The sequence below is a fragment of the Pinus tabuliformis genome, chromosome 1_2, assembly GCF_031772625.1.
Source record: "Pinus tabuliformis cultivar Carrire ecotype Pingquan chromosome 1_2, CPIR1, whole genome shotgun sequence".
In the NCBI taxonomy this organism is placed as follows: domain Eukaryota; kingdom Viridiplantae; phylum Streptophyta; class Pinopsida; order Pinales; family Pinaceae; genus Pinus; species Pinus tabuliformis.
The window spans coordinates 1025113452-1025133773 of NC_142298.1; the positions used below are offsets into that span (position 1 = coordinate 1025113452).

Genomic DNA, 20322 nt, shown 5'->3' on the forward strand with positions numbered 1-20322 from the left:
ACAGTTATGCTGCCACCTACAACAATGTGACAATATCACAGATCCTCTGTTGTAATGTAATTACCCTTGTTGCAGTTTAGTTGTAGCATCTAAGGGTCCTTTCATACATAGATAAGGGCTCCTTCAATTAAGGCTTTCCTCCTTTATTTGTTGCAGCCAAGATGTCCTCCTTTAGGACTGGGACAAGGGCAACACTAGCCCTACTTTGACAGTGGAAGAGGGCACACCTGAATGCAGCTTAAACTCCTTGATTGGTAAAGGATGGAACCTCCTTATTGGACTGCGGCTAGGGCAGATAGGAGCCTCATCAAACTGCGGATTAGGGCTCCTAGATTAGGCTGTGTATGAGTGCCTCTTGACTGCGTTTAGACTGTGGATTAGATCCCTTCCTTGGACAACATATAAATCTCTTCCTTGACTACGTCTAGGGCATGCTAGAACACCAGCTCATGACAGTGTATAAACCCTCATTGACTGCGGCTTTGAGTAGCATATAGAAGGCCATATCTTGTTGCGAAGATACTCTCCTTGACTGCGTCCTAGATGTCTTCTATGACTCCTCCAAGACAGCGTTTAGGTCACATAAGGATCTCTGCGTTTAGGGCAAATTGATAGCGTTAGAACTTCTCCTTGTTGCACTTATAGAAGCCTCCTCCATGACTGCGTTGAGGTCTTTCTTTCATGACTGCTAGGGCAGCATTAGGGCTTCTTCATTAGGGCAGTGTTAGGGCTTCATTAGGGCAGTGTTAGAACTTCTCCATTAGGGCAACGTAGAGCCTAGGGCACTCCCTCTAGATCTCTCCTTCATCAAAACCCAAAACAGAAATGAAGAGAGATCACAAGAGTGTGTGTGAAAATGACTTGAAGGCCACCTCTATTTATAGTAAAACGTTGAGGACAGGTGGGGGCAATTTGGTTGTTGGCCGACCTTGACGAATTGTCACATAACACAAATAAATTCATATCTCCATGAATACATGTCGGAATCGGATGATCTTTAGATCAATCCTACACCTCTCGACGAGAGGAATCCAAGAAAAATATTAGTTGCCATAAATAAGAAGAGCCTCATGGAGTTTGGCCCTAGTTGACAATTTTAATAGTCCCTCTCAACTAGGCAGAATTCCATCTGCTAATCCATCTACCAGTCCGTACTATCTCAGCTATCAGTGCCCTGCACTGCTCTACTCTGTTGAACTATGAAGAAGAAGAAGTGATCGAGAATGTATCATACCATCCTCTACTAACCCAAAGTCAGCCCCATATAAAAGAGAGTGTCTTATACCACTCTTACTGACCCGAAGTCAATTCCAATAAAGAGAGTGTGTCATACCACTCTTACTGATATGAAATCAGTTCCAAATAAAGAGAGTGTATCATACCACTCTTACTGATCCGAAATCAGTTCTAAAAGAGAGTGAGTTATATCACTCTTACTGACCTGAGTCAGTTCCAATTGATCTCAGATCAATATCATCCTAGCATAGGGAGTACAGTAGTTACACGATGCATCCATCAATACTACTATGGTCCCTATCCTCATTTCCCTACTCATTGGCCATATGAGAGGTAATTCCCATGAGTCCCAGACTGCATGGGTAGGATGTCTCAGCAAGAGAAGGATGAACCCCTCATCTTGCCTACATGTGGCTAGGGGGTATCCTAGGGGAAGGTTGAACCACTCAGCCTGTACACAACAAATCACTAGGGGAAGGTTGAACCACTCACCCTATGATTGTATCCCGACAGGAGAAGGATGAACCACTCATCCTGCCTACCTAGTAGGCCACTAGGGGAAGGCTGAACCATTCACCCTATGGTTTCTCATCGCTCCAAGAAGTACCCCCAAGCCCCCCAGAGCTCCCAGAGCTCAATGTCCATATTATACTAGACAGTCTCTCCACGACTCCTAGTCGTTCTCGGAAAGTCAAGAATTTGACCTTTCCCAGAGGCTTCGTCTGAATATCGGCGACCTGCACATCAGTTCTAGAATAATGGAGCCTTCTTGCTCCCCATTGTACCATATCCCAGATAAAATGGTACCTGATCTCTGTATGCTTGGAGCGATCATAAAACACGGGATTCTTCAACAATCGAATCCCCCTCTGGTTGTCACAGAAGATCACGATGGTATCCAACACGTGTCTAAATAGCCCATTGAAGAACTTCCTCAAGCAGACAGCATCACAGGAGGCCATACTCACAGCTATGTATCCAGCCTCATCAGTGCTCAAAGCAACTGACTTCTGCTTCGTGCTCATCCACGATATCAAAGCAAAACCCAAAGATAACCAGCACCCAGAAATGCTCTTGCGATCCTCAATACTGCCTACCTAATCAACATCAGAATAACCATGCAGCCTCACAGCTCCACAGTGTATCTCAATCCATGAGAGATTGTGCCCTGAAGATATCTTAAATGATTCTTGGCACCAATCTAGTGAGGCTCACCCATATATAAACTCAACATGTTAACTGCAAAACATATATCCGGACGGGAGTTCACCAAGAACATCAATGCTAGTATGAGTTTATGAAACTTAGAGGCATTTCCCAAATCAGGTCCGGCATCACTACCGCATAACTTCTTAAAGTTAGGCTTCATCGAGGTAGTCACGGGCTTGCAGTTCACCATTCCAAATCTGGAATCCAACTCCCTCTTACTTTTGCAAATGAGAAGGCCTACACCTGTCAAAAAGAGGTCGTCCTCATAAGGTACCAGTATGAGAGGTCTATCATCCATAACCTTAAAGCAATGGTTTGGATCAGGTTCACTCCTAGTGAATCTCAGCTTCATCGGATAGCTATCAATCCTCTCATACCAAGCCTAGGGTGCTTGCTTCAAACTATAGAGAGTTTTCTTCAACCTGCATACATGAGATTCCCGATCATGAATCTCAAACCCCTCGGGTTGTTCCACATCTAAGGTCTTGCTATTACATGAGGGGAATGGTCCCTTTATAAGATTTCCTTCAGTACATCTTGGATATGTACCTTCATGCTCTTCTTTGAATTCAGGCATCCCTGTCACCATCTGACGGGTAGGGCCCCATAATGAAGATGGGCAGACCTCCAGTGCCATAGAAGAGATGTGTCACACGACATGGTCCCCAATGGACTTTTTGCAACTTGATACAAATTTCCAACCCTGAACCCAGGAGTAAAAGGATCTTGAAAATTCCTTTTTCAAACACGTACCTTTCCATTGATGAATGCCACCTTGAAACCTTTGACTTCCATTGCCGAAATGGACACCAGGTTCTTTTTTAGATCAAGTACATAAAGGACTTATTGTAAATGAATCGTACTACCCTCATTCAATTGAAGGGTAGCATTCCCTACACCCTTTCTGGGATAGGTGGCATTGTCTCCAAGAATAATCTCCACAAATTGTTTCCATCTCTATCAAATTAGAGAGAGCTTCCTTGTATCCGATGAAATGCCTTGACACATAACTATCAATAAGCCAGATTCCCAAAGAGTCCAGAGAGAAGTAGTGGAGGGGGGGCTAATATAAGTTAATGCTCCTTTTGCTTATCAGAAACAACATTTGATTCTTCATACCTGGAGTTCCTTTCTTTCTTGAAGAGTCAGCCATTTCCTTGATGACCTGCATTCCTTTTTCCTTTGCCATTGTACCTGTCATTTCTTCAATTATTGAAGATGCCCCTGGAATGATTGTTATCATCATCAAGTGATGTGTCCCTTCTAGTTGGACACTTCCTCGCATAATGGCCAAACTTATTGCAAGCAAGGCATCTGTCTTTCCTTCCATCCTTGGATCTGGGCTTCCCATTGAAGTGATCTTTAGGTAGGCCACCAGATGCTTCCTCTACGCCACTCTAATACTCTTCTTTGTTTCGACTTCACCCTTGGTGAATTTGAAGAGGGATGAGGAACCCATTGAGCCTTTTGTCCTTTCCAATTGACTTCGGTGATTTCTCTTTCACTCTTGATTGGGCTTTGTCTTCACCTCAACTCCGAGACCATGTTAATTTTAGGTATGTTCTATGCTTAAAGCATTTTACTTCAATTTTTCATTTAGCTCAGTATCAATTCCACATTAGCAATCACATTAGCATGATAGTAAAGTGCAGATAGAACATAAACATAAACATCAGAAAACAAGCCAAGACAAAAGAACACAAGATGTGGCGCCAGCGAGGGAGAAACCCCAATGTGGGGAAACCCTTGATCAAATCTTCTTATATTGTTCAATAGTTCAGCAGAGAGAGAGACAGAGATAGTACATATATATCAAAAGTCAACACTTTGATTTGACAAGATAGAAGATCAGACATCTGAGATCTTCACCATGAAGATGATACAATAGTTCTGATGACAAGGACTGCAGATCTGAACTCAAGTGAAGGCACACTTATCAGATCTCATTCTTCAACTGATTCTCCAAGGTGATTCCATCACCATGCTGCATCCATCCATGTTGCAACCATGCTGCATCCATCGTGTATCCAACCATGCTGCATCCATCACTATGACAATAGTTCTGTCAACCTCATGTTGCAGCAGCATCATACAACCCTCTAATAGTTTGAGATCTCAGCAGTTTTATAATGCTAATGATTTGAGCCTTCAAATATCCATACGAAATTGACTGTGATGTTATGGCCTGCGACCTAACACACAGTCTTCAGGCAGCATATTCATTGTGCTTGTCCCTTCACACAGTGACCCAATCAGCCTACAAACAACAGTCACAAGCACCTCCTTACTGCAGATTCTTCTTCTCTTTAAATCGACCTCAGGAACAATACTAACATGCCCAAACAGTTATGCTGCCACCTACAGCAATGTGACAATATCACAGATCCTCTGCTGTAATGTAATTACCCTTGCTGCAGTTTAGTTGTAGCATCTAAGGGTCCTTTCATACATAGATAAGGGCTCCTTCAATTAAGGCTTTCCTCCTTTATTTGTTGCAGCCAAGATGTCCTCCTTTAGGACTGGGACAAGGGCAGCACTAGCCCTACTTTGACAGCGGAAGAGGGCACACCTAAATGCAGCTTAAACTCCTTGATTGGTAAAGGATGGAACCTCCTTATTGGACTGCGGCTAGGGCAGATAGGAGCCTCATCAAACTGCGGATTAGGGCTCCTAGATTAGGTTGCGTATGAGTGCCTCTTGACTGTGTTTAGACTGCAGATTAGATCCCTTCCTTGGACAACATATAAATCTCTTCCTTGACTGTGTCTAGGGCACGCTAGAACACCAGCTCATGACAGTGTATAAACCCTCATTGACTGTGGCTTTGAGTAGCATATAGAAGGCCAGATCTTGCTGCGAAGATACTCTCCTTGACTACATCCTAGATGTCTTCTATGACTCCTCCAAGATAGTGTTTAGGTCACATAAGGATCTCTGCATTTAGGGCAAATTGACAGTGTTAGAACTTCTCCTTGCTGCACTTATAGAAGCCTCCTCCATGACTGCGTTGAGGTATTTCTTTCATGACTGCTAGGGCAGCGTTAGGGCTTCTTCATTAGGGCAGCATTAGGGCTTCATTAGGGCAGTGTTAGAACTTCTCCATTAGGGCAGCGTTAGGGCTTCATTAGGGCAGCGTTAGAACTTCTCCATTAGGGCAGCATAGAGCCTAGGGCACTCCCTCTAGATCTCTCCTTCATCAAAACCCAAAACAGAAATGAAGAGAGATCACAAGAGTGTGTGTGAAAATGACTTGAAGGCCACCTCTATTTATAGTAAAACATTGAGGACAGGTGGGGGCAATTTGGTTGCTGGCCAACCTTGACGAATTGTCACATAACACAAATAAATTCATATCTCCATGAATACATGTCAAAATCGGATGATCTTTAGATCAATCCTACACCTCTCAACGAGAGGAATCCAAGAAAAATATCAGCTGCCATAAATAAGATGACCCTCATGGAGTTTGGCCCTAGTTGCCAATTTTAACAAAACAACAATTCAATGGAGAACCAACAAAGGTCTCAAGATATGTAAATATGAGAAGCTAGAAGCAAATAAATTTTTCATGTAATCTTTGCAATAATCTATATAAGTTTCGGATGTAAGCGGAGGAATAGTTAAAACTAGTATTATTGTGTTAATGGGAAGTGTTGGAATATTGAAACGCAAATACTATAGTTTCATGTAATAAAATCACATGTTAAAGTGACTTTAAAAAAAATAAAATGAAGTAACAAGAGTCATTAGTTAAAAATAGTTAAAAGGTGGGTATTATAAATCATCTCATGAATAAGGCTATCTCCCACATTGTATATGATGACTTTTTCATCTCTCATGTATATCGTCAAAAGTCCAACAGAATTAAATTCTTTTGTCCTCTCACATGTGATCATTGTTACAAAGTTAAATGAAATCCCTTTAAAAGGCACAAAATCAAGTGCATAATGATTTAATGAGCTCAGGAGTACTGCAATTTGGCTAAATGACCAAGTATACGGTTACAAAGTTAACATCTTAAACTCTCTAGATATAGCTTTATCTGATTAGAAAAAATTAATCCTCTTAGCAAGGCACATTTATAAAGATATTCTCCTTGCAGTTACAAGACAAATCACTTTGCATTTACACTATCATCACTTTCCTTCATCCATATTGCAGCGTAGATTCTAGATAATTTTGATATAAACAGTAAGAACCATGCATTGAAAATTTCAAAAATGACAGTATAATATTACAGACATGCATGTCTGCAATTTCCAGCCAAATTAGCAGATACAAATCCCACACGGTACCTACAGATCTCAAAAGAGAAAACAAAAAGTCAAACCTTTGAGTTATTGCAATATTCCAGACCAAAGTTAAAGGATGGATTCAGTGGCCCCTTCCTTCCAGTTCCATAGTCAACTGCAAAGCTCCAATTTCTCAAATCACAAATTGAATCCATCTGTTTCTCTCCTCCAACTGACCATCACAACCAAGTTAAATTACTCACACTTCTTATGTCCCATAGTCAACTTCAAAGCTCCATTGATTCTAACTACAAATTTTATATATTTCTACTCTAAAACAATCCACCATCAAAATCAACAATAAACTTCAATGTGTAACTATAGCCTGTATCATTTGAAAGATTCATGTGACAGAGATGCAGATATGATGCATGACAGAAAGCACACAAAACCCCCAAAATAGTTGTTCTACAAAATGAAAAAGAAATCCTAATCTAAAAATGATTTAGAAAAACATTTGAAAGCATTCAAATGGACCACCATAATTTAGCCCATGGTTAATTGGCCAATAAACAATGCACATAACTATCACGTCTTCTCAACTCAGAAAGACATCTTGGGAAGCCTACACCTTACTATTAATTTTGGCAACTAGGGCCAAACTTCACCTTGGACAGCTCATATGAGGCAACTGATATTTTTATTGGATTCCTCTCTCCGAGAGGTGTAGGATGGATCTAAAGATCATCCCATTTGACATGTACAAATCGAATTATGAATTTATTTTGACTATGGACAAATTGTCAAGGTCAGCCAGCAAACTCATGTAGGCTCAGAAGCCCAACAGTCATGTCTATTCATCTTCAACATTGCATATAAATACAAGGTGCCTCCTCATTTTGGCATCCCACCTCATTCATCTTTCTCTCTCTCATCTTGATAGGGTACGGATTTCTGGGCCTCTCTCTCTCCACACATGCGAAAGGAAGACTATCTTTAGTAGCTGTTGCGTTGAACAGATTTGACCGAAATTTCAGGAGGTTGACTTCGACCAGCGTTGACCCTGTTTGACTTTGGTTTTGTGAGGGAGACTTCTGTTTGGGCAAGCCACTGTTCTGGGCACAAAAATCAAGGCAGTTTGACCCCAGTGTTGACTTCCCTACTTCAGATTGTTGCATTGACTTTTGTTGACCAGATTTAATTGGTTATTTTCGGACTGTTTGGACTGCATTATCTTGCTGTTGGAGGCCGAGTTGACCAAGGTTGACCGAGCTGTTTTGGAGGTCAATTTCAGCCCTCTTGACCAGCATTGACTTTCTGTTTAGGGCTTTATGTTTCTGTTGTTTTGACTGATCAGTTTGGGCAAGTGAATATTGTAAATTGCACTCTCTCTTTGCTGAATTTTTGAAGAATTATAAGAAGAATTGATCAAGGGTTCCCCCACATTAGGATTTGTCCTAGGCTGGTGCCATATCTCGTGTCCTATTGTGTTGGCTTGTCTTCTACTGTTATTGTTTATGTTCTATCTGCATTTTACTATCATGTTGATGTCATTTCTATATTGGATAGGATATTGGGCTAATAAAGAAAATTGAAGTAAAATTGCTCTAAGCATAGAACATACCATTGTTATCTTAAAATTAACATGGTATCAGAGTTGAGGTGAAGACAAAGCCCAAGCAAGAGTGAAGAGAAATCACTAAGACGAGCAATCACTGATCAAGAACAAGTCTGAATGGCCTCCACATCCTACTTCAAGTCTGATAATAAACTTCATGATAAGTCTGATTATCATGCATGGAAGATGTCTCTTGATTTAACTTTAGAAGAGCAAGATCTCACGGATTATGTGTAGGGAAAGATTTTGGAACCTCCTTCAAATGCATCGACTGCTGCTAAGACAAAGTACAAGAAGGGTGAAGTCAAAGCCAGGAAGATCATCAGGGATTCTATTCATAAGCACTCAGTTGCTTACATCTCCGATTTGAATACATCAAAAGAGATATATGACAGGTTGGTTGGCATGTTCAAATCTAGCAATGCAAATCAAATTATTTTCCTCAAGAACAAGCTAAAGGATATAAAGAAAGGAAAAGATAAGGATATTCAATCCTACTTCATGAGGATCACCAAGATCAAAAATGATCTTCTTTCGATTGGTGAAGCTATTGCTAACAAGGAGCTCACTCTCATTGCCCTTGGAGGTCTTCCTCCCGAATGGCATGTGTTCAACACTACTATTCTCAATAACGACAGGGTTCTAGGTTTTGAAGAATTGCTAACTAAATGTTCTCAAGAAGAAACAAGGATGATGGAACTAGATATGCCTTCAAATAGGAATGATCCTATTGCATTCTCCGCTCATGCTAAAAAGAAGAGCAATGTAGGTTCAAAGAAGCAATGTCAAGGAATGTCGGGTTTCAAAAATGGAAGGAAGGGAAGATGCTTCATTTGCAACAAGTTTGGTCACTATGCTAGGGAGTGTCCTAATAGAAGGGATACACCTCATGATGATGACAACCACAATTTTAGGGGCAACAACAATTAAAGGAATGGCAGATTCAACAACCAAGGAAAAAGGAATGCTCCCGCTCCTCATCAAGGAAATGGTCGCCCTCCCAAGAGATCAAGAAACACCAGGTATGATGAATCTAATGTTGTTGATAACAAGAAAAAAGAATTTTATCTTATATCTGCCCTCTCTACTGCATCTCCTCCAGACACTCTGGGAAACTGGTTGATTGATAGTGGTGCCTCAAGGCACTCCACTAGATATAAGGAAGCTCTTTCAAATCTGATTGAAAGGGATACAAATTTGGAAATTATCCTTGGAGACAATGCCACCTTTCCCGTAAAGGGAGTTGGGAATATTACTCTTCAATTGAATCAAGGTAACACCATTCATCTACAAGAAATATTATATGTACCAGATCTAAAGAAGAACCTGGTATCTATCTCGGCGATGGAGGACAAAGGATTCAAGGTGGCATTCATTGATGGAAAGGTACGTGTTTCGAATAAAAATTTCAAAGATGCATTTACACTTGGATTCAAGGTTGATACCCTATATCAAGTTGGAGGAAGTCCATTGGGAGCTATGTCTTGCGACACATCACTTCAATCCGAATTATGGCACCGGAGGTTTGTTCATCTACATTATAAGGCTCTGCCCAATGTGAGAAAGACAGTGACAGGTATGCCTGAATTTAAAGTAGAACAAGAAGGTGTTTGTTAAGGGTGTGCCGAAGGAAAGAATACACGGGGACCATTCCCCTCAAGTGATAGCAAGACTATTGACAAATTGCAATTGGTTCATTCTGATCTATCTGGTGCAATGCCCCTGAACTCATTAGGAGGATATTTATATTATGCTATCTTTATGGATGATTTCTCTTGCCAGACTTGGATATATTTCTTGAAGAAGAATGACGAAGTATTCTCATGGTTGCATTCTTTCAAAGCTTTGGTCAAAAATCAAACCGGGATGAAGATCAAAATATTAAGGACCAATAATGGAACCGAATATGAATCAAATGAGTTCAAAAATTATTGTTGAGACGCTGACATTAAGAGCGAGACTTCTACCGCATATACTCCTGAGCAAAATGGTGTTACTGAAAGGAAGAACCGTTCTATCGTAGAAGCCACTCGTGCCATGCTTCATGATCAAAGCCTTCTGAATCTCTTATGGGCCAAAGCTACAAACACTGTCATGTATGTTCAAAATAGATGCCCTCATCAAGCATTGGACTCCAAAACTCCCGAAGAAGTTTTCCCCCGTAAGAAAACTAATGTTTCTCACTTTAGAATTTTTGGTAGTCCTGTATATTTTCAAGTGCCGTAAGAAAAGAGAAGCAAATTGGATGCTTCTAGGAAAAAAGGAATATTTGTGGGCTACAGTGAAACTTCTAAGGCATATAGAATCTATGTGCCTGGTCAAAGAGAAGTGGAGATAAGTCATGATGTCACCTTCGCGATGCTACCCTTGGGAAGATTAGTAACCTTCCTCTTCCAAGAAAGGACAAAGAAGTTGATTCAGGAAAGTAGGGAGAACCGCAGGATGAGTCGATGCCAGACACTGAAGGACCAATGGATCCCATTGATCCACCCCTGCATGAGCCCTCCTCCTCAAAAAAGAGACCCTCATGGCTTAGGGAGACTATCGAAGATGTCGAGAGACATGTTGCATTTAGGAGGATATTTCATGAAAGCAAGAAGCCGAATAGATACCAAGGTTACTTAACTGCAATGAGCACTGTTGACCACTGAAGTAGTACCTGATGATTACATGAAGACTCCATGCCCAAGGATGCTCCAGAGGACACTTGTACCATCAGATATCATCAGTCAATAGAGTTTTTTTAACTCTACTTCTATCTTCTCATCATCTTTCTTGTACCTAAATTCCACACCCTATGGGGAATTGTAATAAGTGATACTAGTAATGATAATTTTTGAGTCTGTAACAGGCCTAGGATGTTGGGACTCGATCAACAAACGAGTACAACTTTGAATGTTTTTTTTATCTAGTTAATTATCCCTTCTTTTTCAAAGGCAGATAATTTTCTAGGTTTTTTTACTCACGTTTTACCCCAAAGCTGGATTGACAGTTTGAAGGTTGAGCCCCTAACACATCTTAGAGTTTAGAGTTGATATATATTACCATACTAGATCACACAAAAAAATTCGTGGAATTTGGTTAGGTCTAGGTAGTCATTTTTTAATTTTTTAGATTTCCCGCAAATCAAAAATTGCAAATAAAATTGTATTTAAATTGTAATAAGTGTAGTCTAGAGAAGTTGTATGGGGTATGAGTAATCAAAATTACACCTCTCACCCTCAAATTTCTACTATGACACACTTTGAGGGGTTAATAATGTGTTTTGGACTCTCAAAACCCACTTTTCCTAAGTTTAGTGGGAAATCTGGCAATTAATTAAGCCAGAAATTAAATAAATGAAGAAAAATAAATATCCACACATGCTAAATGTTGTGGAAATGAAGTGGAAAATTATGGGGGAGTTAAAGTGAAGTCTCAAGGTAATGTGGACTCCTAATATCAAGGACAGGACATGTGCTCAAATAATATTGAATTTCTGGAATTAAATGAAAAAGCTACTTGGAAATTCGAATTTGTGAAGTTAATGCACACTTGGGAGGATTTTGGAGAGTATTTGGTGGAGATTTTTGTGAGAAACTGTCCCCACATGGGTTACCACCCATATACACTTGTCATTCCACCATAAAATTCGAATTTGGCACATAAGGGAAGAAGAAAATGATGTCCACTTGCCAGAATTCGATTTTTACACTTGGCATTGGAGCTCCATTCAACAAATTTGAATTTCTCTTTAGGATTGTCCCTTCATGCCATTTGTTTAATCACTTCTACATTGGGATTGGCTCCAATGCCATTTGTCATTATCATTCTTCATTGGGATTTGCTCCCAACTCTCTATATAATAGAGCCATGGGCTCTCACATTGAATAATATTGTTACTAGCTATTGTGCTTGCAGAAGCTTTGTTGCCTTGTACACTTTCGGAAATATCAATAAAGACTTTGGGGTTTCATTCATCAGGTGTTCCTCTTTTTTGAGTGTGATGAATTGTTGAGCATTGGTATAATTCCTTTTACTCATGCTTTGATCTAACTTGCTTCCATATGCTCTTGTAGATTTGTTAATGTAGAGCTATCTTGCATTGACATTTGATTTAGAAGTATGCTCTAGGTATAGAATGCACTAGTTGGTTTTAAATAAATCTCTAGAGTTTCTTATCATTGTTTATTGCTAAATCTATATGGAACTAATTTTTTATTGAAGTTTTGTAGAGGGAACATCTTGTTGGGATTACAGAATCAAGAGTGAGGGAAAGTCTTTGGAGTGACCAACCCACTCTTGATACATTCTTAAAGGAGCTCTCATTTGTTCTTTGAACCTTCATAGTCGTATCTTACAAAGTGGTTTTGCAAAGATTTTGGCACATAGCTTGTAAACAAGCCGAGAACATCTTAATTCAGATCTCTTTTAAAAAAACATTGTACTTCATTTCTTTCATTTGCTATCTAAGAGCTTGAAGATGGCTAAGAAAAGATGAGAGTTTACTCACTCTGTAGCTTAGCCTTTTGTAAATTATAATTGTACATATACATTTTATCTCGCTGATTTGTCCATTAATACTTAACTTATTTTGCAGTCATTGTTTGGATTGTTTTGCTAACTCTTGTGTGACAAGTTTTGAAGAGCAACTTCCCGCAACATCTAACAAGTGTTTGCAGGACCTTTGGCAAGTGTTGGGGGTTCGATTTCCAAAGATATCATGAGCTCTTTTTGAGGCTTATTTTTGCCAAGTCGAGTTCACTAGAGGGCTGCCCATGTTCCTCTCTAAGCTGTGGGCATTTGGAGGAAACTCACACCTTGTTTCCCTTGCATAAGTTTTGTGAGATCTTGTCACTACTTTCTCAAGAAAGGAGGTCTAGTGTCCAAGTTTCAAACAATTATTGTAAGGAATCTCCTTGAAGTATAGTTGAGAACTTTGAGGGGCCCTCTTCTCATTGTAATATCAATAAATTATCTAACTTGCTTGTGAGAGCTTGGGATTTCTCCCATGGTATCCTATCTCCCCATTTAGAGGGAGGCTTCTCTTGGGTGGATTGACATTTGCATGGTTTAAGCTTTCATACTTCATTCACTTGCATGCTTTAATTGAGAATTGACACACCCTCACTATCACATTTCATTAAGTTAAAGTTTGTTACAATTTCATTTGAGCTTTGCATTTTCTTTCTCATTGTTGTTTGGAGCTACAAGCTTACACTTTACTTTTCATGCAGGCATTTTATATTCTTAACAAACTTTAATTCGTTTCCATTCACCTTGGTAAATTGTTTCATGAGCACTTGAATACATACTTCAATTTTATGCTACATTGTTATCTTGAATATTGGAGCAAATTACTTGCATCATTTTAATTCATTGATGAAACACATGCAACACTTGTAAGCTAATTTTATTTCTCCAATTGAAGTTATAATTGCAACTTATGTTGAACACTATTTCATTTTCAAGCATTGCAAATCAATATCTTTGAAGCATTTGTATGTATCATTATTTTAATTTGGGGAATTAACACACTTTGCATTTCATCTAGGCATTTTAGTGTAGGAAAGCCCCAAGCCTCATTAAAATTTTACCTCCAACATAAGTTGGTGGAAGTAGACATCTTATGGATCCTCTACTCCTCTATTGACTCATCACTGTGAGATCCGTATCATTGGGCGAGGGTGAGGTCTGAGGATTGAAGAGTTAAATTGTAATCTTGTTGTAGAGCTAATTAATAAAATTAACCAAGAGCACTTTACATTAGATTTACTTTACTTGTCTCTTGATGGTTTGAGTTTTCATATGCAAAGTCTATTCCAAAAGCAAGTATTGTAATCATTTCAAACAAGTGTTTTCTTTTCATGTTTCAAGTCTAATTGCATATTGATGTCTTGGTTTAGCACTACCTTTCTTTTACATTTCCAAGTTAAATACTAATTTTTGGGTTTTGGCAAGATATGTTTCACATGTTTTGATTTATAAAGTTGATTATCTCAAAAGCATTTTGTATCTTACATATCTTGTGCTAACAATTCTTACTTACATTTCAGGGTTACTTTGTTTTTTGTTTTGAGAGCATTGCATTTTACTTTGAGCAAATTCCTTATAAGGCACTGGTTTTATGGTTTTTATCATATTAGACTAGCATTGTTATTTCAAGTTGCTCACTTCATATTTGCCCATAAATCCTTAAAAGTAATCCATTTTCACTATAACACTCTCCTAGAAACTCACATCTTTTAACTTAACTTTTCATTAGCGACCACCCTCCTTAGCTAACCTAGGAGATAGCTCAAACGAAGAGAGTCGGGATTAGTGTGACAACACCTTTTCTGAGTTCCCTGCCACCAACCACACCTTGTGGGGTTGAAGGCTTTTCTCACTGACTTGTAGGTAGGTGTAGGCGGCAGGGTCAACATCTTTGGCGCCGTTGCCAAGGACAAGTCTTCTTGTACCTGGGAAAAATCGACTAACCTTTTGGTTTTAGCATTTTGAACTTTAGATTTAGATTCTTGCTCAAGTGGCGACTCCACTCAATCCAAATTTTGCAAGAGTCTCTACTAGGAGAAATTCAAGTGGTCTAGTTAGCCCCTCTCCTGATCCTGAAAGGGTTTTTAGAGAGAGGTTGAATAGACTTTCTCATAGTAGAGCTCTTGCTAGTCTTGGGCAAGAGGCTATTTCTGATATTCATTTGCTTTTTCAAGAACAAGTAGAGCCTAGCATCATGAATGATCTTTTTGCTCCTTGTGACTTCACTAACATAAATGGCTATCCTCACAATATCCCTGACAAGGCTATTGAAAAGTTGTCTTCCTTTCAAGGTAAAAATGCCATTAGTGCTACATCACATGTGAAAAACTTTAATGTTTGTATCTTTAAATGGTGTAACACTGCTAATTATGAGGATGTGAAGATGAGGCTTTTGTTTTATCTTTAGAAGAGGAGGCTCTTGATTGGCTCACTGAGCAACCTGCTAACTCATATAACTCTTTACAAGCCATTTTAACTGCATTTTTAGATAAGTTTGGAGAGAAGAAGGAAAATAGGCATTTGATCAATGCCATTAGCAACATGAAGAAAAATGAGAATGAGACCATGGAGAAGTTTAACAAGAGATTCAATGAATTAGTAAAAAGCATGCCTGCTACTATTAAACCTCCTGATGAATTTCTTTTATGCTCATATCTAGATGCTTTTGGGGTTGACACTGCCGTTGAGTTGAGGAGGAAGAAGCCTACGAATCTAAGTGTAGCTCAATCTAAAGCCTTGAAGATAGAAAGGGCTAGAAAGCAGTCAGGAAAATATGAAATTCATGGTTTCAATAGAGGGCCATCAAAATCAAATGATTCCAAAGGCAAGGCCAAGGAAGAGACTACACATGATCCTATTAAAGAATTAACTTAACTCATCAAGAGCATGGAAGCAAATCCCATTAAAGAAATGCAAGCCATGCAAAATAGATTGGTGGCCATGTAGAGATCACAAGTGCAAAGATTCCAACCTAGGCCAAATGATAGATGGCAAAAGAATAAAGGCCCTCAACAGAAGCATAGGCCTCCAAATCCATTGGAATCCACCAACATGGTAGATCAGATTCCCCCTTTTTGTAGGCCATGTAATCAGTTCCATGAAGAAGCCACATGCCCATATGTGAAGAGAATCATGGAAAGTGGCATGTTAGGAGATGAACATGTAGGGACAACTGGTCAAATCAATATGTTCTCCATGGAGGATCAGATATACACCATTGAGAGAAATCAAGAGATTGACCATATGCCTAATAATCTTGGGGTTTAGAATATGATTGCAGATTTTGACGAGGTCACTAAGATTTTTGGGGAAAAACCTACATTTGGACAGATTCTTGCTATGGAAAAACACAAAGGGATGATTTATCAGAGAAGGGATATACAAGACCAGAATAATCACAGAAATTTTTCTCCTCCTACTTCAGAATTGAATTTTGACTTGGGCAATTGGGTGAATAATGCAAAGGTTTCTATTCCAGTGACAGAACTTTTAAAGATACCATCTTAAAGGGCCAAGTTACTAAGTGCCACTGAAGTTACTCAAAGGGAAGAAAAGCCTAGTGACAAACCGGAAGATGAGAAAATTGTATTGAAAAGTATGAACTGTTATGTGGGGAATGAAGATCACCTACCATTTTATGTTTCTTTGATAGTGAATGATTGTCTTTTACACAACTGCATGCTTGATTCGGGGGCTTCATCAAATGTCATGACCAAGAGAGTCATGGAGCAACTGAATTTAAGGGTTTCTAGGCCCTATCACAACATATGTTCAATGGTTTCTAAAAGAATTGAAGTGTGTGGGATAACTAAAGATTTACATGGTTCCCCAGCTGCATACACAGATAGAATAATGACTATGGATATTGTTGTGATAGATGTTCCAAATTCATGGGGAATGCTCCTATCAAGAAAATGGGCATCAGATCTAGGTGGCAGCCTTCAAATGGATTTATCATATGCCACCATCCCCATGCCCGATAATACCTTTGTGAGACTTGATCGAGAATTAGAAAAAAGATATTTTGTTGAAGATCCAAGGAAACCCAACAATGAGATTATTTATAGATCATGCCAGACAGGGAGTGATGCAGTGTTGACAAATTTCCTTCCCCCCTTAACAGAACAGATTCAAAGCGAAGAGATTAGGCATAGTTCAAAAATATTGGGTACTTCAAATTTTCCATCAGAGCATTTTCAAGACAAAGCAATAGGATTGGAAATAAATGCATCATCATCACCATCGCAACTAACCAAGAAGAAAAGAAAAAAGCAAAAAAAGAAAAAAGATATAAAAGATGAACCACCAGTTTTGAGCAGGATCAAACCTCAACGCATCAATAGTCGGAAAAGGAAAAGGAAGAGGTTTGTTATATCTGATAGCCACAAACATGTTAAAATTAGGGCAAGTCATAATCCCAAGATAGTCAAAATTGGGCAAGGCACATCAAAGAAGGAACCTATGGACTTGCTTGTGAGTAGGCAGGTTCTCAAGATGGATTTCACCGAAGACATCTGATACCATGGGGCATCTTTCTTTATCATATTTCTAATTTCTTTTACTCATGCTTTGAACTAATTTGCTTCCATATGCTCTTGTAGATTTGTTAATGTAGAGCTATCTTGCATTCACATTTGATTTAGAAGTATGCTCTAGGTATAGAATGCTCTAGTTGGTTTTAAATAAATCTTTAGAGTTTCTTATCATTGTTTATTGCTAAATCTATATGGAACTAAATTTTATTGAAGTTTTCTCGAGGAAACATCTTGTTGGGATTATAGAATCAAGCGTGAGGGGAAGTCTTTGGAGAGACCAACCCACTCTTGATACATTCTTAAAGGAACTCTCATTTGTTCTTTGAACCTTCATAATCTTATCTTACAAAGTGGTTTTGCAGAGATTTCGGCACATAGCTTGTACACAAGCCAAGAACTTCTAAATTTAGATCTCTTTTAAAAAAACATCGTACTTCATTTCTTTCATTTGCTATCTAAGAGCTTGAAGATGGCTAAGCAAAGATGAGAGTTTACTCTCACTCTGTAGCTTAACCTTTTGTAAATTATAATTGTACATATACATTTTATCTTGCTAATTTTTCCAGCAATACTTAACTTATTTTGCAGTCACTGTTTGGATTGTTTTGTTAACTCTTGTGTGACAGGTTTTGAAGAGCAACTTCCCGCAACATCTAACAAGTGTTTGCAGGACCTTTGGCAAGTGTTGGGGGTTCGATTTCCAAGGATGTCGTGCGCTCTTTTTGAGATTTATTTTGGCCAAGTCAAGTTCACTAGAGGGCTGCCCATTTTCCTCTCTAAGCTGTGGGCAATTGGAGGAAACTCACACCTTGTTTCCCTTGCATAAGTTTTGTGAAATCTTGTCACTACTTTCTCAAGAAATGAGATCTAGTGTCCAAATTTCAAGAAATTATTGTGAGGAATCTCCTTGAAGTATAGATGAGAACTTTGAAGGGCCCTCTTCTCATTGTAATATTAATAAAAGATATAACTTGCTCGTGGGAGCTTGGGATTTCTCCCATGGTATCCTATCTCCCCATTTAGAGGGAGGTTTCTCTTGGGTGGATTGACATTTGCATGGTTTAAGCTTTCATACTTTATTCACTTACATGCAGGATTTAATTGGGAATTAACACAACCTTACTATCACATTTCATTAGTTAAAGTTTGTTACAATTTCATTTGAGCTTTGCATTTTCTTTCTCATTGTTGCTTAGAGCTACAAGCTTACACTTTACTTTTCATGCAAGCATTTTATATTCTTAACAAACTTTAATTCGTTTCCATTTACCTTGGTAAATTGTTTCATGAGCACTTGAATACATGCTTCAATTTTATGCTACATTGTTATCTTGAATATTGGAGCAATTTATTGTCATTGTCTATTTCAAACAAATTTTACTTTCAAGCAAATTACTTGTATCATTTTAATTCATTGATGAAACACATGCAACACTTGTAAGCTAATGTTATTCCTCCAATTGAAGTTATAACTGCAACTTATGTTGAACACTATTTCATTTTCAAGCATTGCAAATCAATATCTTTGAAGCATTTGCATGTATCATTATTTTAATTTGGGGAATTAAAACATTTTACATTTCATCTAGGCATTTTAGTGTAGAAAGGAACCAAGCCTCATTAAAATTTTACCTCCAACATAAGTTGGTTGAAATAGACATCTTAAGGATCCTCTACTCCTCTATTGACTCCTCACTGTGAGATCCATATCATTGGGCGAGGGTGAGGTCTGAGGATTGAAGAGTTAAATTGTAATCATGTTGTAGAGCTAATTAATAAAATTAACCAAGAGCACTTTACATTACATTTACTTTACTTGTCTCTTGATGGTTTGAGTTTTCATATGCAAAGTCTATTCCAAAAGCAAGTATTGTAATCATTTCAAACAAGTGTTTTCTTTTAATGTTTCAAATCCAATTGCATATTGATGTCTTGGTTTAGCACTTCCTTTCTTTTACATTTCCAAGTTAATTACTAATTTTTGGGTTTTGGCAAGATATGTTTCACATGTTTTGATTTATAAAGTTGATTATCTCAAAAGCATTTTGTATCTTACATATCTTGTGCTAACAATTCTTACTTACATTTCAAGGTTACTTTGTTTTCTCTTTTGAGAGCATTGCATTTTACTTTGAACAAATATATCTTTAAATTGTTGAGCAAATTCCTTATAAGGCACTGGTTTTATGGTTTTTAATCATATTATACTGGCATTGTTATTTCAAGTCGCTCACTTCATATTTGTCCATAAATCCTTAAAAGTAATCCATTTTCACTATAACACTCTCCTAAAAACTCACATCTTTTAACTTAACTTTTCATTAAGGACCACCCCCCTTAACTAACCTAGGAGATAGCTCAAACGGAGAGAGTCGAGATTAGTGTGACAGTCCCTTCTCTGAGTTTCCTGCCACCAACCACACCTTGTGGGGTTGAAGGCTTTTCTCACTGATTTGTAGGTAGGTGTAAGCGACAAGGTCAACAAGCACCATTGTTCAATCTGAGCCTTGCACATTTGAAGACGCTGCCAAACACCAAGTTTGGAAGGATGTAATGAACGAAGAATATGAGTCGATTATGAAGAATGATGTCTCGGATATGGTTCCTAGACCCAAGGACAAATCCGTTGTCACCTCAAAATGACTCTACAAGATCAAGCATGGAGCTAATGGAAGAGCTGAAAAGTTCAAGGCCAGATTCATTGCTCGAGGCTTCTCTCAAAAGGAAGGTGTAGATTATGATGAGATATTTGTGCTGGTTGCAAGCTACCCCACCATCCGTTTGATTATATCCATTACTGCCTCGCAAGGATGGGATCTACACCAGATGGATGTCAAGACTGCCTTCTTGCATGGTTCACTTAATGAGGAAGTCTATGTAGAACAACCTGAGGGGTTCGAAGTTCAAGATCATCAAACACATGTATGCACGTTGAAGAAATCCCTCTATGGCTTAAAGCAAGCACCTTGGGCTTGGT

At 38.6% G+C, this 20322-nt stretch overlaps 1 protein-coding gene across 1 annotated transcript in view; it reads right to left on the minus strand.

Annotated features, from left to right (window-relative positions):
- Nucleotides 1–20322, minus strand: part of LOC149209613 (beta-galactosidase) — a 357426-nt gene that overhangs the window by 124600 nt on the left and 212504 nt on the right. Inside the window, exon 8 of the mRNA XM_089396421.1 lies at nucleotides 6776–6909. Within this exon, the coding sequence (XP_089252547.1) occupies nucleotides 6776–6909 (134 nt within the window). The remainder of the gene's footprint in view (nucleotides 1–6775; nucleotides 6910–20322) is intronic.